The sequence below is a fragment of the Acinonyx jubatus genome, chromosome A2 (genome assembly GCF_027475565.1).
Source record: "Acinonyx jubatus isolate Ajub_Pintada_27869175 chromosome A2, VMU_Ajub_asm_v1.0, whole genome shotgun sequence".
Classification (NCBI taxonomy): domain Eukaryota; kingdom Metazoa; phylum Chordata; class Mammalia; order Carnivora; family Felidae; genus Acinonyx; species Acinonyx jubatus.
Genome location: NC_069383.1, coordinates 5,963,917 through 5,985,534, shown reverse-complemented (window position 1 = coordinate 5,985,534; position 21,618 = coordinate 5,963,917). Strand labels below are relative to the sequence as shown.

At 51.8% G+C, this 21,618-nt stretch overlaps 2 protein-coding genes across 3 annotated transcripts; both read right to left on the bottom strand.

Moving 5' to 3' along the window:
• Positions 1–828: 828 nt before the first annotated feature.
• LOC106969569 (histone H2B type 2-K1) lies at positions 829–3,597 on the bottom strand. Its single transcript, XM_027051322.2, has 2 exons — positions 3,197–3,597; positions 829–1,255 (listed from the first exon to the last, which is right to left on the bottom strand). The coding sequence occupies exons 1-2, from the start codon at positions 3,326–3,328 to the stop codon at positions 1,019–1,021; spliced, it is 369 nt and encodes a 122-aa protein (XP_026907123.1). The 5' UTR covers positions 3,329–3,597; the 3' UTR covers positions 829–1,018.
• Positions 3,598–6,008: 2,411 nt separating this feature from the next.
• Positions 6,009–21,222, bottom strand: ABCF2 (ATP binding cassette subfamily F member 2). 2 transcript variants are annotated; one of them, XM_027051309.2, is made up of 15 exons: positions 21,064–21,222; positions 20,205–20,402; positions 14,643–14,855; positions 13,963–14,145; positions 13,700–13,871; positions 12,451–12,546; positions 11,518–11,620; positions 10,245–10,340; positions 9,957–10,076; positions 9,782–9,871; positions 9,307–9,417; positions 8,571–8,633; positions 8,242–8,370; positions 7,346–7,549; positions 6,009–6,640 (listed from the first exon to the last, which is right to left on the bottom strand). In XM_027051309.2, exons 2-15 carry the CDS (start codon positions 20,359–20,361, stop codon positions 6,503–6,505), a joined length of 1,875 nt encoding a protein of 624 aa, XP_026907110.1. In that variant the 5' UTR covers positions 20,362–20,402; positions 21,064–21,222; the 3' UTR covers positions 6,009–6,502. The 2 variants fall into 2 exon arrangements, with proteins under 2 accessions (XP_026907110.1, XP_026907111.1); XM_027051310.2 differs by lacking the exon at positions 21,064–21,222 and adding an exon at positions 20,898–21,038.
• Positions 21,223–21,618: the final 396 nt, after the last annotated feature.

Here is a 21,618-nt window from a genome sequence, read left to right as displayed (position 1 = left end):
CACGACCTGAGTTGGGTCTCTGAGTCACAGGTTAGCAAGGTATGGAACACAGTGGGAATGGGGGACAGCGAAGGCTCGGGGGCCAGATGCCCTGGGCTCCCCCCCTTTCTAGCTGTGGGACGAAGACGTGGGTGATGGGTTCTCTTCTCATGGCATCTGCACGTTAGGCTGCAACTCTGTATGAGAAAAGTGTGTGAAGTATGTAGGCCTGTGCCCCAACGTCAGCCATTCTTACATGGCTGTTCGGTACGTGAAGTTGAAGGTGACAACCTGTATCTATCCGGTTGCAAAGGGGCGACAAAGGATTTTGGACTTGCTCGCTAAATGCAACCCCTCGAGCCCCAGGCCCTCCACACAGCTTGGGAGAGGATTGGTGGGTCGTATGCCCACAAGGTAGAGCAGAGACCAAACGAGAAAAAGCAAGCGTGGCCGAACGTTCGGTGGTGAATCTCAGCGAAGGACATACAAGGGGCCGTTGTACTTTCTCGCAGTCCTTCGGCGGGTTTGAGATTTTTCGACGTAAAATTTGGGAAGAAAAGAGGAGCCCCAGATACTCCTACCAATTTGTTCTGAAAACACGAGGGGAAAATAAAAACATCCTATAGGTCCCGGCAGGTTATGGAGATGCTTTCCGTTTTATACCCAGGCTTTGAAAAGTAGGCTTGTTCCAGTTTTTAGCCGTGAGAAGTGACAATGCCCTTGCCCCACATCACACCTCCCCTTTTCAAATCAATTTTTAAAATTTTTTTAATGTTTATTTATTTTTGAGACAGAGACAGAGCATGAACACGGGAGGGGCAGAGAGAGAGGGGAGACACAGAATCGGAAACAGGCTCCGGGCTCTGAGCCGTCAGCCCGGAGCCCGACGCGGGGCTCGAACTCACGGACCGTGAGATCAGGACCTGAGCCGAAGTCGGACGCTTCACTGACCGAGCCACCCAGGCGCCCCACACCTCCCCTTTTCAAATGACCACAGTGTGCGGGAGCAGTTCACCCTTTATTAACGTCAGGTCCTGGGTCACTTGGAGCTGGTGTACTTGGTGACGGCCTTGGTGCCCTCGGACACGGCGTGCTTGGCCAGCTCCCCGGGCAGCAGCAGGCGCACGGCCGTCTGGACTTCCCGGGAGGTCAGTGTGGTTCGGCCCGAGTACTGGGCCAGCCGGGCAGCCTCGCCAGCCAGCCGTTCAAACACATCGTTCACAAACGAATTCATGATGCTCATGGCCTTGGAAGAGATGCCAATGTCAGGGTGCACCTGGGGAAGCAGCAAGACCGTTCTGTTAGCGAGGAGGCTCCGCCCAACCCTGCCAGCCCCAGCCCCGAGTTCGGGACTGCAGGAAGCTGGAGGCAGGACCGTGAGGCTGCCTCCCCAGCCTCTTGCCAGAGGCCAAGCCCGGGAGGTAGGGATTTGGTTTTTTACTACCACATCCGCGTGAAAAGTTTTTCTCACCGGTAGGATGTAACACTATTAAGGTCCTCGTATGAGCACATGGGAGCATCAGTCTTTGACAAATGGGGTCAGTTACACAGCATTTTGCCTTTCTCATTTAATGCGTTTGCATAGGGTTACTCCTCGAGGTGACGTTCCCAGGGGTGCGACCGCCGCCGGGTCCAAGGGTTTATGCGCCTAACTTGGCGGACTGTCACCACATTACTTTCCAGAGGACGCACTCATGTGACGCAGCCTCAGCACCAGACTAGGAGTTAGGACACCAGGGTTCTGTGGCCGGACCGTGAGTCACCGGAGGGCCTCAGATTAAGGCACTCTCCTCTGGGCCTCAGTTTCCTCCTCTGTCACACCAGCTTTTGAGCTAGATGATCTCCAAACTGGCGGTAGGGGCCCGCTAACAACCTGACGTGTGACCAGGCAGACACCAAGTGTTTCCCTGGGAGGTGGGAGAGAAGAGACGACCGGCGACATCCATCAGGCCGATGGTGGACACAGAAGCGGAACGCAGGCTCTCGCGCCGCCACTGGTTGCCACGGACAGCACAGCACGGGATCGGAGCCTAAACCCCTTGTGTCGTCATCACATCGTTTTCCCCTTAGGGCTGAGGGGGCGTAACAGTTAAGTTTCACAGGAGTGAGGGTAACTCACTCAGCAGCTTTCCTTCGCGCGTGCAATCCAGGGCCCACACTTGTTTTTGAGCCCCAAGGTCGGCTGAGCCGCAGGGCTCACAGACGCTCCCAGCCCCACTTCCTCCAGGGTGCCAGAGTCTGTCCTCCGCTGCCGCCCCTTTGGCCAGCCCACGCCAGTGTTGGCCCCACCCCTGGCCCCACAAAAGCATTCCCAGAGGCCCCGGGGCGTCAGGTCACCCAAACTGCTAACGGGATCTAGACTCTAGGACCTGCTCGGACAAAGCAGTGAGACTCGGGCGGGTCGGGGAGGCTCGGGGCAGGCAAGACCGCTGTGCTGCCTGCTCCTGGCCCCGCTGAGTGGGCCAGAGGCTTCGAGACCAGGGTGCCTCGTGTACTAGACACACTGTTGTTGGGTGCCCAGTGATGCCCCCCAAATACCCGTCAGTGTGCAAATGCTGGAGCGGGTGCTTCTCCTGGGTGCTCTGGTAGGCCGCATGAACAGAGAGCATTCGGAGCACCTGGGGGTTAAGAGGCGCGACCGGCGGGAAGTACGCGAGGGGCCTGCTCAGGGCCGGGGGGGCCTGACTGCTGCTGCTGTCAGGTCATGGGGCTCAGTCAGTGCTTTGCGCCTTTACGGACCTTAGTTCCTCATCTGCACGGTAGGCCGGTCCCTCAGCCCCTCGGAGACTGAGTGCTGTGGGGCTGGAAGGCCTTGCCCGAGAACTCAGCTCGCACGCACCGCTCCCTGCTCCGGGCCACCACCGACTAGCGCCTCTGGTTTGTACCATGATGCGTCCGGCACGTGATCGTCCTTCAGCTCCACACTTTCGTACGGTCTTGCCTTTTACTTACGTCCCTCCTGACGCTCCGCATAAGCGTTTGGTCCGTCCAGAGCCCCGTAAGCTTCCGGATTGTGGCGGCGTGCTTTAAATGTCTCTGGCACATCACAGGTGCACGACAGATACTGGGAGGCTGTGGGGACCTCTGAGATCGAGTGCGGCCACTTCACAAGGGGCACGGTGTGCCTGAGGCCCCTCCCCTCAGTGCCGGGGGGAAACGGAGTACGACTCTGTCCGGTCCTACTCTGCACACGCGCGCGCGAGCTCCCCACTCTCACCTGCTTTAGCACCTTGTAGATGTACATCGAGTAGGTCTCCTTGCGCCGGCTGCGCTTCTTGGACTTCTTATCGCCAGAACTACGGCCCCTCCGGCCCCCCGACTGCTGCTGCTGTCCATGCTCTGCGCTCATCCTCCTGCCCTTCCTAACAGCCGCCTCCTGCTCCTTGGGGGACTTTTATGGGGTCAGCTGCCCACCAGGTGGGGCTGGGGGCCAGCACCTGGGGTGGAGGGGGTGGGCGGGGAGGAGCTTGGCCCAACCCGATCCAGAACACGCTCTGGGTTAATCTTGAAGGAGACTGATAGCTCCCGCCTCTCCCCCAAGCCATTTCCTATCTCTGAATAAGAAGCCCTCCCCCCCCCACCGTCTCCTCCCCCACCTGATCATCTCCCAGTGTATTACACACTTGTTAAGAGTTCACACACCACCAGACCACGCCACGAGATCACTCTGCAACCACTGTGCTCAGCTGACTCGAAATGCAGGGGTGTCAGGAGAAACACAGGGCACCCCCCCCCCCGCCCCCAGAGCCCTGCAATACAGCCAAAGAGGCAAGAGTGACTCGCATGAAACAGAGAAGGGAAGGACTAAAGAGGGGGTGTAGGGACAGAGTTCAGAAAAGAAAAACGAGTGAGGGCTGTAGGAGCCAAAGGGCTGCACGGAAGGCGTGGGGATTTGAAGCTGGTCTTGGGGGGTGGGCACAGTTTAAGTGGGGAGAACTGGTCCCCAGAAAGACAAAGCAGGGTGGAATCAATGCGTGCTGAGTACAGTGAGGCTTGGAAGGAAGGCAGAAATGGAGCAGAACCCGAGCCCGGACCAGATGTGGGCAGCAGGGAACCACAGGCTGGGAGGGCCCAGCAGGGAGCGGGTGGGGTGGACTGGAGGAGCCAGAGCCGAGAAACACTGTCTGCTCTCCATAAAGCAGGTGATGTGGGCTCCCTGTGGAGGTTAGCTGCAAAGGGAAGAAAAAGGCGGCTGTTAAACGGAGGAGTTCTCGCTTTGCCCCTATGTGTGAACACGTTTCAGGTTCTTAAGAGAACTTGTGATTACAGAAACCTGGTGCGACATGAGAACCACAGGCCGGGAGGGAAAGAGGGTTTTCCCAATCAAGAGGAGGTGGGGCAGAGGAGCAAAGACGAGCATCACCTGTCAGTGGGCGAGAGAGCAAGCCTGAGCGGCGCCCACCTCCCCAACCTCACCTCTTCACCTACCTCCCAACATCCGGCTGCCTCTTGCACGCTAAGGTTTAAGAGGACCGCAGGGCAATTCATAATCTGCAATAAAGCACTACTTTTAGGCCTTGGTAGAGAGATTGTATACAGTGGGCTTTTTAAGCATCCTCCAAGTTTTTGAAACTTTGGCTTGTTTTTTGGGGGGGGGGGGGCGGGGGAGAGACAACCTGTAGCCTATTTCGATTCCTCCACTTCTGAAGCCTCGGCACCTCAAGGCTATGGTGGAGACCCTGAGGGATTTCAAAGTGAGTTCCTGCCAACACACCCGGGCGCTCCCTTGGCCGAAGAAGCGGAAGCTCTCACCTCCATTCCCCTCATTCCAGCCTTCTTGAGGCCATCCTCCCCCCTACCCAAGTCTCTGGATACTCAGGGCAGACAGACTTAGGCTATTTTGCTCCAGGTCCCACGAGAGGCACGAAGCCACAAAGCCAGGCTCAGGGCTGGAGGGCAGAGGAGGACTCCTAGCCTCACCCCGGCCTCGGCCGTCCAGGGCTCAGCTGTGGCTTCTCACGTCACGTTCACTCTTACCGTCCCTTTTCCCCGGGGACGCTCTTGGACTTCAGGGCCGCCTGAGGTCCTACTCACCTTTCGAGTATCAATCCTGCCTTTCCGGACTCACAAGAACTTCCCTCCCTTCCGAACCCTTCTGTGTTTCCCAACAAGTCACAGTTGAGCCTCTGATTTATGCCCGGTCTTGTTCACTAGTCATCGTTGGCTTCCCATTAGATCGTGAGCTCCTTGGGGGTTTGGACACCACCTGGGACTTTGTTTTGGGTGTTTGACAGTCTCAGATGTACTGTAATGAGCACTGAAAAGTCACGGCTGTGTATGTTTCCCCACAGGGCCGGCCGCTGAGGCCTCAGAGGTGATGAAGCCACACCAGTAAGAAGGGGCACTGGTGTCCCTGGTGAACAAGGGCTGCGGATGCTTGTCAAGTTCAGACAGACCACGCAGAGCTCTGGGTTGGAAGTAAATTAGATCATGCTAACAAAAATTAAGGCTGAGAATAGGCAAAATAACAAAACTTCCTCATCCCACCCAGGAACGGTGGCTCACAAACCCGTGTGAGATGCAGACTCCCGTTTCATCTCTCTCACCCACCAGATGGCATCAGTAGGGCAACGCCCGGGGATCTGCAGTTTAACAAGCACCCCCACCCCCACCGCCCCAAGTGCTGTGGTAGAGGCTGCAGCAGGGGAGCCTCCGACCACCCTGAAAAACACGTTCCAGGAGAGTGGTTCTCAAAGTTCGGCCCCCAGACAAGCAGCATCAGCAGCTCCTGGAAACATGTTGGAAATGTTTTACTTCCTGGTCTCACCCCGGACCTACTGAATCAGAAACCCTGAGGCAAGACCCGGTGACCTGTGATACCAAATGAGTCTTCTAGGTGGTTCTGATGTGTGTGTTGTGAGGCAATGGCCTAAGAAAAGGCAGAATTTCAATCAAAGGAAGGAGAGAGTTACTCCAGCCCTGCTTGCGTCCATTCTGCCAATTTCCACCCAAGCTCCTGCTGAGGGGATGTGAGTACTGGCGCTGAGGGGAAGAGGGAAGCGAAGGGCCCAGAGACCAGAAAAGGAAGGTAGGGACCATGGCTTCTTCTTTCTTTATTGGACACTTGGTAGATGTCACACAGGTCTAAAAGTTACACTGTTAAATAATTATTTAAAAACCGACCAGGACTAAAGCCCTGGTCCACAGCTCCAAACCAGAAGCGGAAAGGAATGGGGGCGGTGGGCTGGGGGGTATTCCTCCAACATCACCAAAACCCAGAAAACGAGGACCCTAAGCTCTTTCACAGGCCAACCCAGGATGTGGGCCCTTGGGCTAACCCTCAGGTGCCTCTGGCTGCATCACCATCAGGTCAGTAACCAGCAAGGAGCTGGCAGAACAGCCAGCCGAGTCCAGACATGGACAAAAGTAACTGCAAGGACAGGAAACGGACAGGTACTGTCCAGCTGTAGATAAGATCACAGAGTGCAGCTAAGGCAGGTGGGGACAGGGGAGGGGCTGGGGAGCGGTATTGCAGCAATGCAGGAGTGTGGCCCCAGAGGCCCAGCCCAGCCCGGGCAGGGGCTCACACATTGTGGGTCCTCCTGGTGAGCTGGGGCTCCTCGCCCACCAGCTTGGACTTGAGGTGCTCCTTGTAGGCCAGGATGTCTCCAGGCCACTTGGTGATTGTCTGCTTCTCACAGACCCAGATTTCCTGTGCAACCTAGAAAGGAAATCTGAGGCTCAATCCTCCTGGCCAGCACTCTCCCCATCCCTGCCCAGAAGACCACTGTCAGAGGAACTCCAGGAAGAAACCTCCACCGCCCAGTCCCGTGTGCGGCTCACAGTTCCACTGTCTCTCTGTTCTCTGGGATGCCTAACCCAGGGGTACCGTAACCAGCAGGTCTGGAGCCTTCCAAGCCACAACCTGCTCTGTCTCCTGATTTCCAGCTCCCCGGCAGGGCCTAGAACTGTTTAGAGGCCTCGCCCGCAGCTTCCTGTTCTCTATCCCATCTTTCCCAAAGCTTCAGAGAAATGACCAGCGGCCTTTCCACCAATGACTGGTGGTAGCCCTCTAGTCCAAATCCTCCTTAGTATAATACTACTTCTATGCTGAAGAATCTTGAGACGGTAGTAAAAGCACCCTATCCTCTACCCAACTCCCTCGCCAATTCTGGCTAACGTTGCCAAATGCCAAGTAGGCTGATGTCTCCAAATAGCTACTGAAAAAATGAAAGTTTTCCATTAAGGCTTTCTGTTTTTCAAAGAGCCATAAAATCTGGTCCTCATCACCCTGTCTACACCCGGAGCCCTTTTCCCAAATCCAATAAACACATATTAAGTGCCCTCCACATGCCATGACTGTGTCCTATCCAACCATCTCCTGGCCGCCCTCCTCTCTGATTTCCACTCCAGCCAGGGGCCTCACCTGCTGAATGAGTCTGAAATCATGGCTGACCAGCATCATACCACCCTCAAACTCGTTGATGGCATCGGCCAGGGCGTCGATGGTCTCAATGTCCAGGTGATTAGTGGGCTCATCCAGGAAGAGCATGTGGGGGTTCTGCCAGGCCAGCCAGGCCAGACACACTCGGCACTTCTGCCCATCAGACAGGTTCCGGATTGGGCTCACCTGCGTGGAACCGCGACATTTACGGAACCTGGTGTTACTCCCACCACAGAGCATGACTCCCTTTCCTCCCCGCTGCTTCTCCATTAATACTGCCACAATTCTACAAAAAGGAAGACCCAAGATCACAGTGAGATGGTACCAGTCTCTCAAGGCCCGAAAGGGATAAATGTGGAAGCTGGAAGCACTTGCTACTCAGGCCACACCTCTCGCTCTCCCTTGGCACTTAAATCGTAACTAAGTGGAACGATGTGGTGGACCTCAATCGAGATCTGAGTCCAGGAACTCGTTTTCTAGGTTTCAATTTCCCTCCCCCTCAAGCATTCTGGTTTATCTTGCTAGTCTGGGGCGAAGGCATGTCAGAGACTGGGATGCTATCCCTGCCCCTTCCTCATAATGAGACCTGAATACTCCAATACATACACCTAGGCCAAAGGAAAGCTAGCGGGTTCTTTCAGACGCTAGAATCAAAGGAAGAGACTTTTCAGTAGAACACTTGAATCTCAATCTCAGGGTTGTGAGTTCAAGCTCCACATTGGGCATGGAGCCTACTTTAAAAAAAAAAAAAAAAAAGAAAAAGAAAGACACTTTTGGGACAGCTCCCGAACTTGGGTCGCCAGGGCAGTGCACCCTGGCCGTGTAGCCACAATCTCCCAGTTATCTGGCGCTGTTCCCCCACATCCCCCTCTGCTGACCTGCTGCTTCCCAGTGAGACCATATCGTCCGATGATCTTCCTCATTTCTTCCTTCTCCTTGATCTCTGGGTAGCACTTCATCATGTACTCCAAAGGTGAGAGGTCTAAGTCCAGCTGCTCTTGTAAATGCTACAGGAAAAAAGGAATCCATTCAGATGTGACTGGTGTCCCACTTCAAAAGGAACCTCGCTGGGTTAACTGCTGAGTAACTCTCCACCTCTACCCAGGCACCTGCTCAAGATTCCAGGAGAAGCAGGCAAAAGCTGACTTGGTCACATGCAGCCCCCTTTCCACACCCTGGGCATCTCCCCGGGCCCCAAGGCCTGTACCTGATGGTAACGCCCTATCTTGACATGAGAGTGTTTTCGGATCATCCCGTCTGTGGGTAGTAGCTAGAAAGAAGAGAGTATTAGGTGGAAAGATAAGCACACAGAAAGAGAAACTCGGTGAGAAGCAGACACAGACAGAGTAGGGAAATAAACATATGTTCACTGAACAAGACTCAGAACTTCCAAATAGAATCTACATCACTACCTCATAGACTGCTATTCTGGCCACTCTAAAAATATTTAGGAAGATATACTGAAACAGATGTTCTCAAGAGAGCCAAAGATACATACAACACGGTCTACTTAGTAGTTAAAGGTCTACTACAGAAGGTACCACCAGTAAAACAAAGGACTCATATATATGTACAACATGGGTTTTCTAAAACAAAAACACAGCTCTCGATGCAGATTCCCTCGAGATGCTCTAGCTGAAAACAGAAAAATGTTGAGGCACATGCATGTATTCTCTCTCTCTCTCTCTCTCTCTCTCTCTCACACACACACACACACACACACACACACACACACACACACTCCCCTCCCTCCCTCTCTTTGAGAAAACAGCTCCAAATCTCAGCACTGCCAATGACAACATCCCCCACCCCGGAAGCTGACTCACTCACCACCAGGGCACTCAGGCGCCTTGAGGGCCTCCGAGAAGCCCCTCACACCTTCCCTCCTCAGACACAGTAAGCACCTACTCTTGGAAGTCCCATGCCCCAGCCTGGCACCATACCTCTCCGGTTAGCAGCTTCAGAAGAGTTGATTTCCCTGCTCCATTGGGCCCCACCAGAGCCACTCGTGTATCGAGATCGATACCAAATTCTAGATTGTTGTAGATGCAGGGCTGAGTGGATGAGAGAGATGAATATGAGGTTAGGTTACCAATCAATCAGTCTGGCTGGCAGATTAGCCCTGTCATGTCCCCCATCGCCACCGGAGTAGGCGGGAGTATGGAGGAGGGAGAAAGCTCTCAGAGCAGACCCCAACCCACTGCCTCCACCCGCCATCTCAGCTGAGCAGTTTTCCAAGTACTTGAAGAGGGGCCACTCAAGTCCCTGGATGAGGCACCTAAGCTGCTATGCCTGAAAAATCCCGTGCACCACACGGGTTAGCAGGTGTGTTGAGCAAAGAACCGGAGACTCTACCAACCTGTTGATGTTTATCTTGTAAAATTTGTCCCAGCCTCCCAACCACACAGGAGGACTCACCCCGTCTTTTGTATACTTGAAGCTCACGTTCTGCACCATGATGACAGGCGGAGGAATCTTGCCACACGGTGGGAAATAAAATGACAGGGTCTAGGGGAAGGAGAGAACATTTTCCGGTTAGATCATGTCTCCTCCGCCTCACCTCGGGCACTAACTCCACTCGCTCGGACCCCACCTTGTCACTCACGACCCTTTCTGTCAGTCCTGATGCCATCATTTTCTGTAGCGTTTTCTCCTTGCTCTGGGCTTGCCGGGCCAGCTTGGCGCTGCCATGACCAAACCTAGCGATGTAGTTCTGAAAGAGACCAGAAAGGGGGCTTGGAGCAGGGGCAGGTATCAAGCAACTCTCCTTAAATGCGGGGTAGATGCCGACGACGTCTTCCTGACACCCGGCACCCCGAACTCCACACGTACCTTCCCCCAACTCTCCACTAGAACGTGAGCTCATCTACAACTGCCCTACCTTCATGTGTGCGATCTGATCTTGCTCCCAGTGAAACCTCTTCATCTGGTTCTCTTCCAACTCCAGCCGTGTCTTCACATACTGATCATAATTACCCTGAAGAGAAGTATGCCAGGTAAGGCAGGCAGTTTTAGCCTCGGTCCCGGGTTCTCAGGGTTTAGGGGGATGCGAGATGGCATCGGACTTGGCCCTGGCTAGAAGACTGTGCAGTAGGGAAAGAGGAAGGACATTGGCAAAGTAAACCCTAACCTAGAATCTGAAGTCTTTCCATTTGTGTGCCTCTCACTCTTAGCTTAGCCGGAGCAGGGCTCCAGATCAAATCCTCAGGTTAGCTGTAAAGACAAACACAGCACCGGCAGTAGCCCTGATCACAACCGTCATACGGACATCACGAGGCTCACAGCCTTCCAAGCGGCTCCCCACCCTTAGAGGCTCAAGCCCCATGCAGGCTACAGAAACTGCGCCCAGGAAGGAAGACAGCAGACCAATCAGATTTAGGACCTAGCAAATGCTGCACAATTGGACTGCCATGGTTTCTATCTGCAAAGAACTGGACTCAACCTAAATATTCATCAGAAAGGGTCTGACAAATAAAGGAGTGGATGGCTACACAATGAAATATTATGCAATTACTGAAAAGCATGAGGTGGATCTATAACTATTCATATGAAAAGCGGCGCAAGATATATTAAAATGTAAAAGCAACCTACAGAAGAGAGTGATTATTAACATTACAGCTGTGATGTGTATACACAAAATTTTCTACAAATCCGTGCAAGTACACATAAAATCTCTGGAAGACTATATGAGAAATTATTAATACTCCCACAGTGAGTATAACTACGAATGAAAAGGACTCCTATTTTTTCTTTTTTTTAAATACGGATAATGAAAAGGCAAGGCAGACAAGTGGGCTGTTGAGATCCGGACTCCCAGTCTTCACGGAAAGAGAGGTAAATGGGCTGTCACAAAGCAGAGTTAAGCAGTCATTCAAGAAGGCAGGGATCGGCAGGGCCTGCCTGGGCACCATGCAAAGTCAACCTCTTTACCATAAGGCACACACATCACGTACACAGGCTGCCAATCAATGGCCTACAACCCGAGAGCAACTACTTTGAGACTAAAATAGAACAAGCGGCAGGACTCCTTGTCCACATCTTTTTATAGCAATAGGTAGAAAAGGGCTGCTAAGTCTGTTTTGTTTTTTTTAAAGGAGACCTTCAAGGAACTGGTAAGCGCTGAGGTTGCTGTGCAGACGCTGGGGCCTACTCACCGTGTAATACTTCAGTTTCTTGTTGTGCATGTGAATGATGTTGGTGCAGACACCATTCAGAAAGTCCTGGGAATGGGAGACGAGGACCAGGATGCGCTTAAAACTGCAAAGCCAGACAACCAGTCAGGGAGGTGCTCCAAACTGTGACGGTCCACAGCAGGGGAGCTGAGAGGCCCAGAAAACCTTCATCCTTTCCCATCCTGAGCCCCCGTTAGATTTAACGGCCAATTCCTGGCTCTCAGCAACCACCTAGGCCGCCAGTGCACCATCTACCTGGAACGACACCTTGACCCCTTTCAGTCTGAGTTTTCTCCATCTTCCGTTCTAATTTTCAGCAGAATGGAGATGGTAGCTTAACAATGATGGTAAAAACAAGCATATGTACACAAACATATCCATAAATGTATGTAATACTGTGGGTGGGAAGAACTGGAACAGGCGCAATAAAAATCACTGTAGTCCTCTTTTTGAAAGAAGGTACCAGTCACTGCAGAGACCGCTAAAAGCCTTCCCTCAGAGTCGGTACAGTATTCCGGGTTATTCAGCGCTGCAGCCATACAAGGACCATTGCCACATCAGCTAGGTTTCCTTTGCTACTGCATCATGATCTTAAGTGGGAATCCTTTCTTTATATGATGCACATAAATACGGTTAAGAGAAAAATACAGTCTTTAATAAAGGTGTCGTATTTTAAATGGAAGAACCAGAAAGTTAAAAAACTTCACACATTTCAGGCTAAAAAAAAGAATCAAACCAAATGGTCTCCCCTAAAGGTGCTTACTACTTTTTCAATCTGGCCTTCACCCGACCTCGCGTCAGTTCATTTTCTCATTGCTCTAGCATCACTGCGGTTTCCGGGCACCCATTTCCTTTAGATTGTTCAACTCCCCCTTCAGGACCTGCCCGTTCCCAACCCCATCCCTACCCCCTTACGTCTTTAATTCTTCTTCCAACCACACACAAGCATCGAGGTCCAGGTGGTTGGTGGGCTCGTCCAGCAGCAGCATGAAGGGCCGAATGAAGAGGGCTCTGAAGGACAGGAGAGGAGACAGAGCCCCTTCAGTCTAATGGGCGCTACACAGGAGGGGACTTGCCTGCTACCTGCAACCCTGGTCAGGCCTGGCTTGAGTCCTGAAACCAATTCTAGGTTCTACACCTGAGAGGAAAGGGGAGACTGAGGAGAGAAACGAGAGTTGAAGAGCTGAGATGAAAGGGCAGAAAACAGGGCTGAGAAGCAGAGGGATGGTGCAGTTTGAAGATAAGGTTGTAAAAGTCCTTACGAGTCTGCAGGTCTTTCACGCTGAAGTTGGTGACCGTCAGGAAGACGAAAGGATAGAGGAGATAAACTGCTAAAGCAAAATAGCATTCAAGTTAAATCGATGGGGTTGCCAGCCTTTAGCAAGGAGGGCAAAAAATGTTCTTTTCTTAGATGGAATCTCAAGACAGGAGACGCAAGGGGACAGCACTGGTTCCCACATCTGCCGTCACCGCACTGCAGAGCTTTTTAGAAATAAAATTTCTGGGCACCAAATTCCAGTATTCCAACCACAGAGATAATGAAGAAGAGGCTAGGAAATCTGTACCTCTGCAGCTCCCTAGATGAACGGAGGTGGCTAATCCTTGCACGTGGAACCACTGCTCTCGGCTCCAAAGCACACGCAGGCAGCTTTGCTAAAGCAGCAAGTGTCACCAATTCACTTGGCAGAGAACAGTGGAGTGAGGGAACCACCTACTTAACTGGGGACTTTCTGGAGGGACTGCTGAAGGCATGATGGTCTATACAAACTCACTTTGGGTCCAGCTCACAGGGAGATAAGGAAAGATCGCTTAACAGCTGTCTAATATTTTATCTTTATGCAGCAACAATTAGAAGGACTGAAATACAAAAAAAGGATAGGATGGGAGTCAGGAAGAAAGAAGAAATGGACCCAGTCTACCATTTTACCCAAGGCTGATCCTAGGATTCCTAAACACTGTGCCAGAGATCCAACAACGGTCACTTCAGCCAGGAGGCTCACGCCTTAGCCCACGCATGCCACCCCTCCTTCACACCGTTGATGTCGTGTCTCGTCTGGCACTTACTGACCCCTGACCTCTGTTCTACACAGTTCCACTGGAGTGAGCATCCAACCCTGAAGGAAATGGGGAACTACAGAGGGTAGAGAAGGAGAAAGGAACTCACCTGGCGAGGGCAACCCTCATTCTCCAGCCCCCACTGAAGTCTTTCAGCTTCTTGCGCTGCATGGCAGGCGTGAAACCCAGTCCATGCAAGATCCGCGAAGCCCTCATCTCCGCCTTGTCGGCATCCAGCTCCTCCAGTCGCTCGTAGAGCTCCATGAGCTTCTCACACTCCGCTGTGGGCGGCATATGGTTCGTGAGGCTCCCCGGGCCTTTCCTGGGAGGAAGCCCACCCCCCGACCCCCCGTCCCAAGTCAGGAGCCCTACCATCCTCGTGAGCCAGCCGCTCAGCCTCCCTCTCCAGCATGGCCCGCTCCGTGTCGACTTCCATCACACACTGCAAGGGTGTCTTGTCACTAGGCGGCATTTCCCGAGTCAGATGGTAGATGTCAATGTGCTCGGGGATGGGCACTTCCCGTTTCCCAATAGCAGAGAGCAGCATGGACTTTCCTGAGAAGGGCAAGCAGAGAGTGGGCAGGGGACACTCGGCACGGTTCTGCCTGTCATTCCCCTGCATCAGCTCCTCCGCTCCAGCCAAACCACGACCTCACCATTTTGTGGAGCACCTTCCTTCCTCCCTGCCTTCCTTTCATTTGTTCAAATCCTACCACCAGTCACCCCCCCCCCCCCCCCGCGCTACCTTTCCAACCTTCCTCCAGTTCTTGTCCCACCCCTCCGGCGTGAAGTCAGTTTGCCTGCAGCGGCCTCGCACACCGCCATTCCTGCCCCTCCCGCCCACTTCTCCAGCACCTACTGTCTGTAACCGCTCACGTGTTACTTACCACACACTGCTCTGTACTGCTAGTTCCTTTTCCCTGGACATATGTGGTCTCCCACCCATACTGTAAACTCCTTGCTTTGCATATAGCTGGTGCTAAGCAAATACTTGCTGAGTGACAGACGAGCCAAGGAGAGACACCTCCCACCTCGCCTTCCAAGGGCCTCACCGATTCCATTTAAGCCAATGAGGCCATAACGACGGCCTGAGTTTAATTCCAGTTTGGTGTCACTGAGCAGCTCTTGACCATGGAAGGTGAGGGAGAGGTTGATAATGTGGGCATCAGTACTGTTGGGGTGAGAGGCAAGGACACCGGTGACAGCGCGAGCAGCAGCTTTCTTCATCTCAAAGTCCTCTAGCTCCTTGGTCAGCAAATCCACTTCTGGAAACAGAAAAGAAGTTTGGGAATAAGACTAAGTCACGTCCTACAGCATTCAGACAGTTCAGTCAGTAGAGAATCCGACTTTTAAACTGAGGGTCCAGGGTTCAAGTCCCTGTTTGGGCATTTGTAGCTTTTGCCCCTTACTCAGGTTACCAAATGTTGTCATATCAAGCCCGAAATGCTGAAAAAGGCATGCCCTGCAGGACCTGGTTCAAGATCGAGTGGAGGTGATTCACATGTTTCACAAGCTTTCAAGAGTGTACAGATCTGCCCTAACACCCTTCTTTCACGGACTACTTTTCACTTCACTTCACAACTTGTTCTTTTTTTTTTTTTTTAAACTTTTCTAAGACCAGCGGCAAAACAGACTCTATTTCTGTTTAGCTACCTATTGCTGAAACGTGTAAGCCAGGCCTAAAGAGAACATACAAAAAAAATAGAAAATATTAGAAAACATTTTCTGGCACCTTTTCAGATTTCCTAAGATCATGTCATTTTGGCATTTTCTTCCCATAAACACGACCAATTAAATCACAGCACAAAAGAGAAAAACATTGTGTCAAGGCAGGGCAATAACAAAACAAAATATCAGCTTCTTTAAGAAATGGAAATATACATACGCAGGTAAATAACCCATAATAAGCAAAAGCCTCAATAGAATCACAACTTGCTCTTTTAATTCTAACCTCTCTTGTTCTTTTTTTAAATGTTTATTTTTGAGAGAGAGATAGAGCATGAGTAGGGGAGGGCAGAGAGAGGGAGACAGAGGATCTGAAGTGGGCTCCACACTGACAGCAGAGAGCCTGAGGTGGGGCTTGAACTCACAAATGCGGGATCACGACCTGAGACAAAGTCAGTTGCTCAACCAACTGAGCCACTTAGGGGCCCACTTCTCTTGTTCTTAAATGACATAAACGCATGAGGGGAATGGCTAGAACTCTCAATTTTCCTCCATAAGTATGTGTTAAAGAATTAGTCCTAAAACCTAAAAGCAGACACTACAGAAGTGCCATTCTCTTATTCCATGACCTACTGGAATTCCATACTCCAGATATACTTCTCAAAGTTTTTTACTTATTTGAGAGACAGAGAGAAAGAGAGAGAGAGAGAATGCACATGTGTATGCAAGCAGGGAGGGGCAGAGAGGGAGAGAGAATCCCAAGCAGGATCCACGCTGTCAGTGCAGAGCCTGAGTTCAGAGCCAAATGCAGGGCTCGAATTCATGAACCATGAGATCATGACATAAGCTGAAATCAAGAGTCAGATGTTTAACCACCTGAGCCACCCAGGTGCCTCCAGATATACTTCTGAGCAGCACAGAAGGGACCAGTGTGAGAAAATGCACAAAGGGATCAACACAGGCAGAGCCACGGCTGGGAAAACCAGACGCTCCCAAATCTGGAGGGTTTAAAAGATGCAAACTGACCATGAGCTGTTGTGCCTTGGTGGTTTTTCAGGCATTACTACATCTTAAGCCTGGGAAGAACTATCACTATTAATGGCTAAAAATGTTGAGTTTACTCCGTGCTACCCCATCGTTCTCCATCTATCTTAATCCTTACAACACGTAGGAGATATACACTGACAATCCCGGTTTTGTAAGTGAAAAAGCCAAGTAGCACAGCCAAGGTCGAAAAGGCTAGTTAGCGACAGAGCCAGAACTTGAACCAGGTGACCTTAACTATGTCACTATACTACCTTTCCATAAAGAAAAGTGCCCATAAAGTATTACTGAAAGTGGGACAGAATGGGGGTGGAAGGAGTCCCGGTAAGCTTCTTCGAAAAGAGTAAGGCAATTTATGTACGTTTTAAGGAAGCAGTCAGAAACTACACATGAGGTTCCACTACTATGAGAATGTGCTGATTTTTAAAAATTTTAATGTTTATTCATTTTTTTGTGTGGATGTATTGTCAAATTGGTTTCCATACAACACCCAGCGCTCATCCCAACAGGTGCCCTCCGCAGTGAATCTGCTGATTTTTTAGTCTTTGTTACCCTTACCTATGTTCCCTTAGTGACTTCACAGAATCCTTGGAATGAGAAGAGTGTGTGCTTGTCCACAGGAAAAATAAAGACAGGGTAGAGGGGTGAAGACAGCTGTCTCCTGGGGGAGAGCAACTCCACGGGAGAGGGTGTGTGGTGGTTAGTCACAGGTCTGAATACCTGAATACCCCATCCTGTGAGGTGATTACGAGCTGGTGCTAAACCTGCTCTGCCTTCAAGGAGCCAACACTTGGGCAGGGGCTGCCCCACTAGACAGTTGGCGGGCACTCTGTCCGCAGCTCTGGGTACAGTGTTAGAAATAAGTGCTTGATGAGTACTTTTTGAATGGAGATCAAAGTTTTTGTTTTGACTCGCATGAAGGAATTTTCAGTCTCTTTTCTACACGGTTGAGTTACCAGACTTCCCACAACTCCGATTCTTGCCAATCCCTATTCCGGATGCTGAGAAGACAGAGTAGGAAGAAGTTTATGATCTAGATCAGGAGTTGGTAAACTTTTTCGTGAAGGGCCAGATGCTAAATATTTTAGGGTTTATGAGCCAAGTGGCCAAATCAAGATATGTGAAATGTAACCACTTTAAAAATGTAGAAAACCATTCTTAGCTTGGGGTTGGGATGGAGGTTAAAAAAAAAGGCTGGCCAGATTTGGCCAACAGCATGTTTTTATAAAGTTCTATTGAAACACAGCCACACTCATCATTTACATAGTGTCTAAGGCTGCTTTCACTACAATGGCAGAACCGAACAGCTGCAACAGAAACCATATAGCTCACGAAGCTACAAATATTTACTATCTGGATCTTTACAGAAAAAGTTTGCCGACCCCTAGTCTAGATCTCCATCTGCTCAGGCAAGAGGAAGATCAAAACTAAGGGAAAGCTAATATACCATTTTCTCTTGATCTCTTCAAGTTGACAGCATTATGACCTAAGTCATCTCCTAAGCTTCAAAAGAAGGAGACTTAAACAGACCTCATTTTCCTAGCCTACAGCATCCCAGAAAACACTTGTCACTTAAAGACAAATGAACAGCACTGAATAAATGGAAAAGGGATTTTGAAAGAAACTTCATCACGGAGAACATTGTAGACTTCACAAGAAGTCTCTTTCTACTTACTTCCCAACAAGAGGACCAGCTGAACTCCAGTGCCTGTCTTGACGAGTCTCACATTCTAAAGAAGGTTAATCTGTCAAAAGTCACTTTCTTTGATATACATCTCGATCTTTCCATACCTTACTACCTAAGGAAGACTGTGTGGCAATGGCAATCAGTAAAGGTTGGAGAACGGTAACCTGTAGCATCACGTAATCTCAAACTCAGGAGAGAGGACCCAATCTTGGGAGAGGAAGCAGAAATGACACAGGTCCCTGGCAATAAGAAATGTTTTGAGGGGCACCTGGGTGGCTCAGTCGGTTGAGCATCTGACCCTTGATTTCGGCTCAGGTCATGATCCCAGGGTCGTGGGATCGAGCCCTACGTTGGGTTCTGTGCTGAACACGGAACCTACTTAAGATACTCTCTCTCTCCCTTCCTCTGCCCCTCTCCTCCACTCATGCTAATAAAAAACTGAAAAATTGAAAGACAGAAAAAAGTTTTGAGAGGGCTGGAAAGAAAACAAAGGTCACATTTCAGAACAGTAGCTCCCTGAGGAAGCAAGGTAAAAAAAACACCAAAGATCTATTACTGAGATGGGGATTCCACAGCTGGGTTCCCTGAAAAAATCCCATTTTCCAAGGAGCAAAGAAAGGTAAACAAGATATTTGTGATGGGAACAGTGGACAATAGTCTCAAGAGAGATGCACTTTGCCACCTCTCTGATTCAGCCAGAATAACTGATGACATACCTACAGAGCTGATGACAGACATTGCTTAACCGTGGTTCCTGAGGGCCTGGACAGGACCGAGCCTCTCTAAAACAGAGGTCACAACTCAGCCTGCTCATCCACACTCCCGTTATTCTCAACTTGGCAATCCTCCACTACTCCAGCCAGGAATAAAATTTCCCCATGGCCTGACCTTCCTGAACCAGCTTTCTCCCATAATTCTTATTTTGGAGACAATTCCTACCACTCAGCTCTCTCTCCATCACTTTTAACTCCCCCTTTTCTGAATACCTATCTGTTACAACTTGTATTAGTAATTCTGCTCTCCTCTTCAAACATTTACATAGTATCTCAGTCTGCAAAGTTAGTCCTATCACCGAAGACACATGGTCCCTGCACTCAAAGGGTAAACAATGTAAAGAAACACAAGAGACAACATAAAAAGTAACACCATTGGGGCACCTGGGTGGCTCAGTCGGTTAAGCGTCCGACTTCAGCTCAGGTCATGATCTCACGGTCTGTGAGTTCGAGCCCCGCGTCGGGCTCTGTGCTGACAGCTCAGAGCCTGGAGCCTGCTTCCGATTCTGTGTCTCCCTCTCTCTCTGCCCCTCCCCTGTTCATACTCTGTCTCTCTCTGTCTCAAAAATAAATAAACGTTAAAAACATTAAAAAAAAAAAAAAGTAACACCATTAAGACAGCATAGGGGTATAGTGAATGGTACTACTTTAAAGGTCAGGTTTGATGGGGGAAAGGTTTTGCTATCCTGAGCTAGGCCCTAAGAAAAATGTCAAATGTAGCTACTCGCACAAAAATCGTGGTATTAGAACTTTAGTGTAAAGGGACAAAAATGTGACTAGTGAAGGGACAGTAACAGTCCGGATGGAGCGGATCTGTTCAGGGAATCTTCAGAGGGACAGAAAAGGAGGCTGGGAACAGACTGTCAAGGGCCTGGAAAATTCTGTATCACACACTGCCACGTTTCCTTAGCTGGACCGTAAGTCAGCAGATGGTTCATCGTGCGTCGGCATGGAGCGCGGTGCCCAGCACTTGAGAGGTGCTCAATAAATATTTCCCCAAATATAAATAACAGGAAAGCATCTCTTTGCTAGGAAAACTCCATGAAACAGTTCCTACGTTTCTCTCTTGGGACAGTCACTACCCCTGGAAGGACAGAGGTACAACGTGGCAAAGAACCTGGCGCACTGACCACCGTGTGCACAAATGCAGGAAACTGAGAAAAGGGCAAGGAAATGACCTCCTGCTCCCAGTGCAGCGCCCGGAGCAGCAAGGCAGCACAACACCCATAGATGTGTTTGCCACTAGCTACGTGAGAACCTTGTGTCCAGCCTCCCTGATCAATAACAAGAAGGCACGAGCTGCCACTCTAATTGGTTGGGTTCACTGTGACAAGTTCTGCGGCACCAGACTTATCCTCCAGGGCCGCCAGCCTCAGGACTCTGGCTCGGGCTTGGGGAATCCGTCCATCCATCCATCCCAGGAGCCCACCTCTCCCTCCATTCACCTGTGGTCTCTCGGCCATTGGCCTCATGTTTCTCCTCTGCCACCTGTGGTTCTGTGACAGCGTCTCCGTTCTCTTCGTGGCCCTTCCTGGGCCGCTGTCGCGCTTTGGCAGCTTCCTTCTTTTTGGCCGCCTTCTTCTTGGCCAGGTCAGAGGGCATGGTGATGAACCACAGGGGGTACGAAACTGTTCTTAGGGAGCCTGCAGGGAGGCAAACAGCCCCAAAAGTCTCAACTGGCGACGGAATGCCTGGGCCCTGCCCCATCCCGCTCGGGAATTTTCCCATCGAGCTGCCGAGCCCCAGCTCCGCCCATGCCTCGCCGCTCCCCATTTTGCCAGGGTCTCCCAAGCCAATTCTGGTCCCCGGCCGCTCTTCTAATCTTAACATCTCTTCCCTCAGGCTCCGTCCACCAATCCCCACGGGCTGCCTCGCTCTGGAAACGCTCCTCCTTTCACGGCCTCCAGTCAAGGACCAGGTTCTGCCCCCGCGGCAGAGATCCCCGTCTCCGGTTTCCCCACAACTTGGCGCTCCGCGCTCCAGCCGGCCGCCTCGCTTTGCCGGGCTTCCTCCTCCCGTCCGCCTCAGGCCTCCTCTCCGTCGTTCCCCCCTCCACACCACCTAGCCGTCGGGCCCAGCTTCTTCCCGGGACGCGCTCGGCTTCCCCTCGTGAGTCCCCTCAGGGTCTCCTCACTCACCATCCCCTGAACCTCCCCCGGCCCCCGCCCGTCAGCGTCTCTCCCTCGGCCCTTTCTTCTCCTTCGCAGCCTCCTCCATCTCGACCCCGTCCCTCCTCCTTCTCTTCTTCCCTCCCCCGCCTCACCGGCCAGCACCCTCCCCCCGGCGCCCCTTCCCCCAACTCACTGGGCCTCGCCGCTCGGCCTCTGTCGCAACAGAGCTGCTCCTTGGGCTCCTCCGCGTGCGGCCGGCTCACCAGCCAATCACGGCATCGCGCGGCTGTCGGCGCGCCGCCGCGCAGGATCCTGGGAAGTGTTGTTCTCCAGTCGCGGCGGCCGGGGGGGAGACCCCTCCTCGAGAACTACCGCCTGTGGCAGGGGCCTCCCCGGCCCGCGTGATGTCATCAGGCGGCGCGAGGCCGGCGGGGGGAGGGGGAGCGGGATTAGTGCCCGGGAACCCGCAGCCAGCCTGCCCGCTTCGGGCCCTGGAAACTGCCACTCCCAGACTGCTCCTCCGGTAAGGGGCTGGGCCTTCCAGGCTTTACCCCACCTCTCGAAAATCTGTCGAGTTCTGTGGAGGCACTGAGTTCTTAAGGGCCGCACAGCCGGCCCAAACAGCAGGGCGACGGACTACACTTCCCAGCAGGCATCAGGCGGGAGTGGGTCGAAACAATGGGAGAGAAGAGGAGGGAGGTGGAGGGAGAAGGAGGAAGAGTGAAGCGGCTGGGAAGAGGCGGCCCGA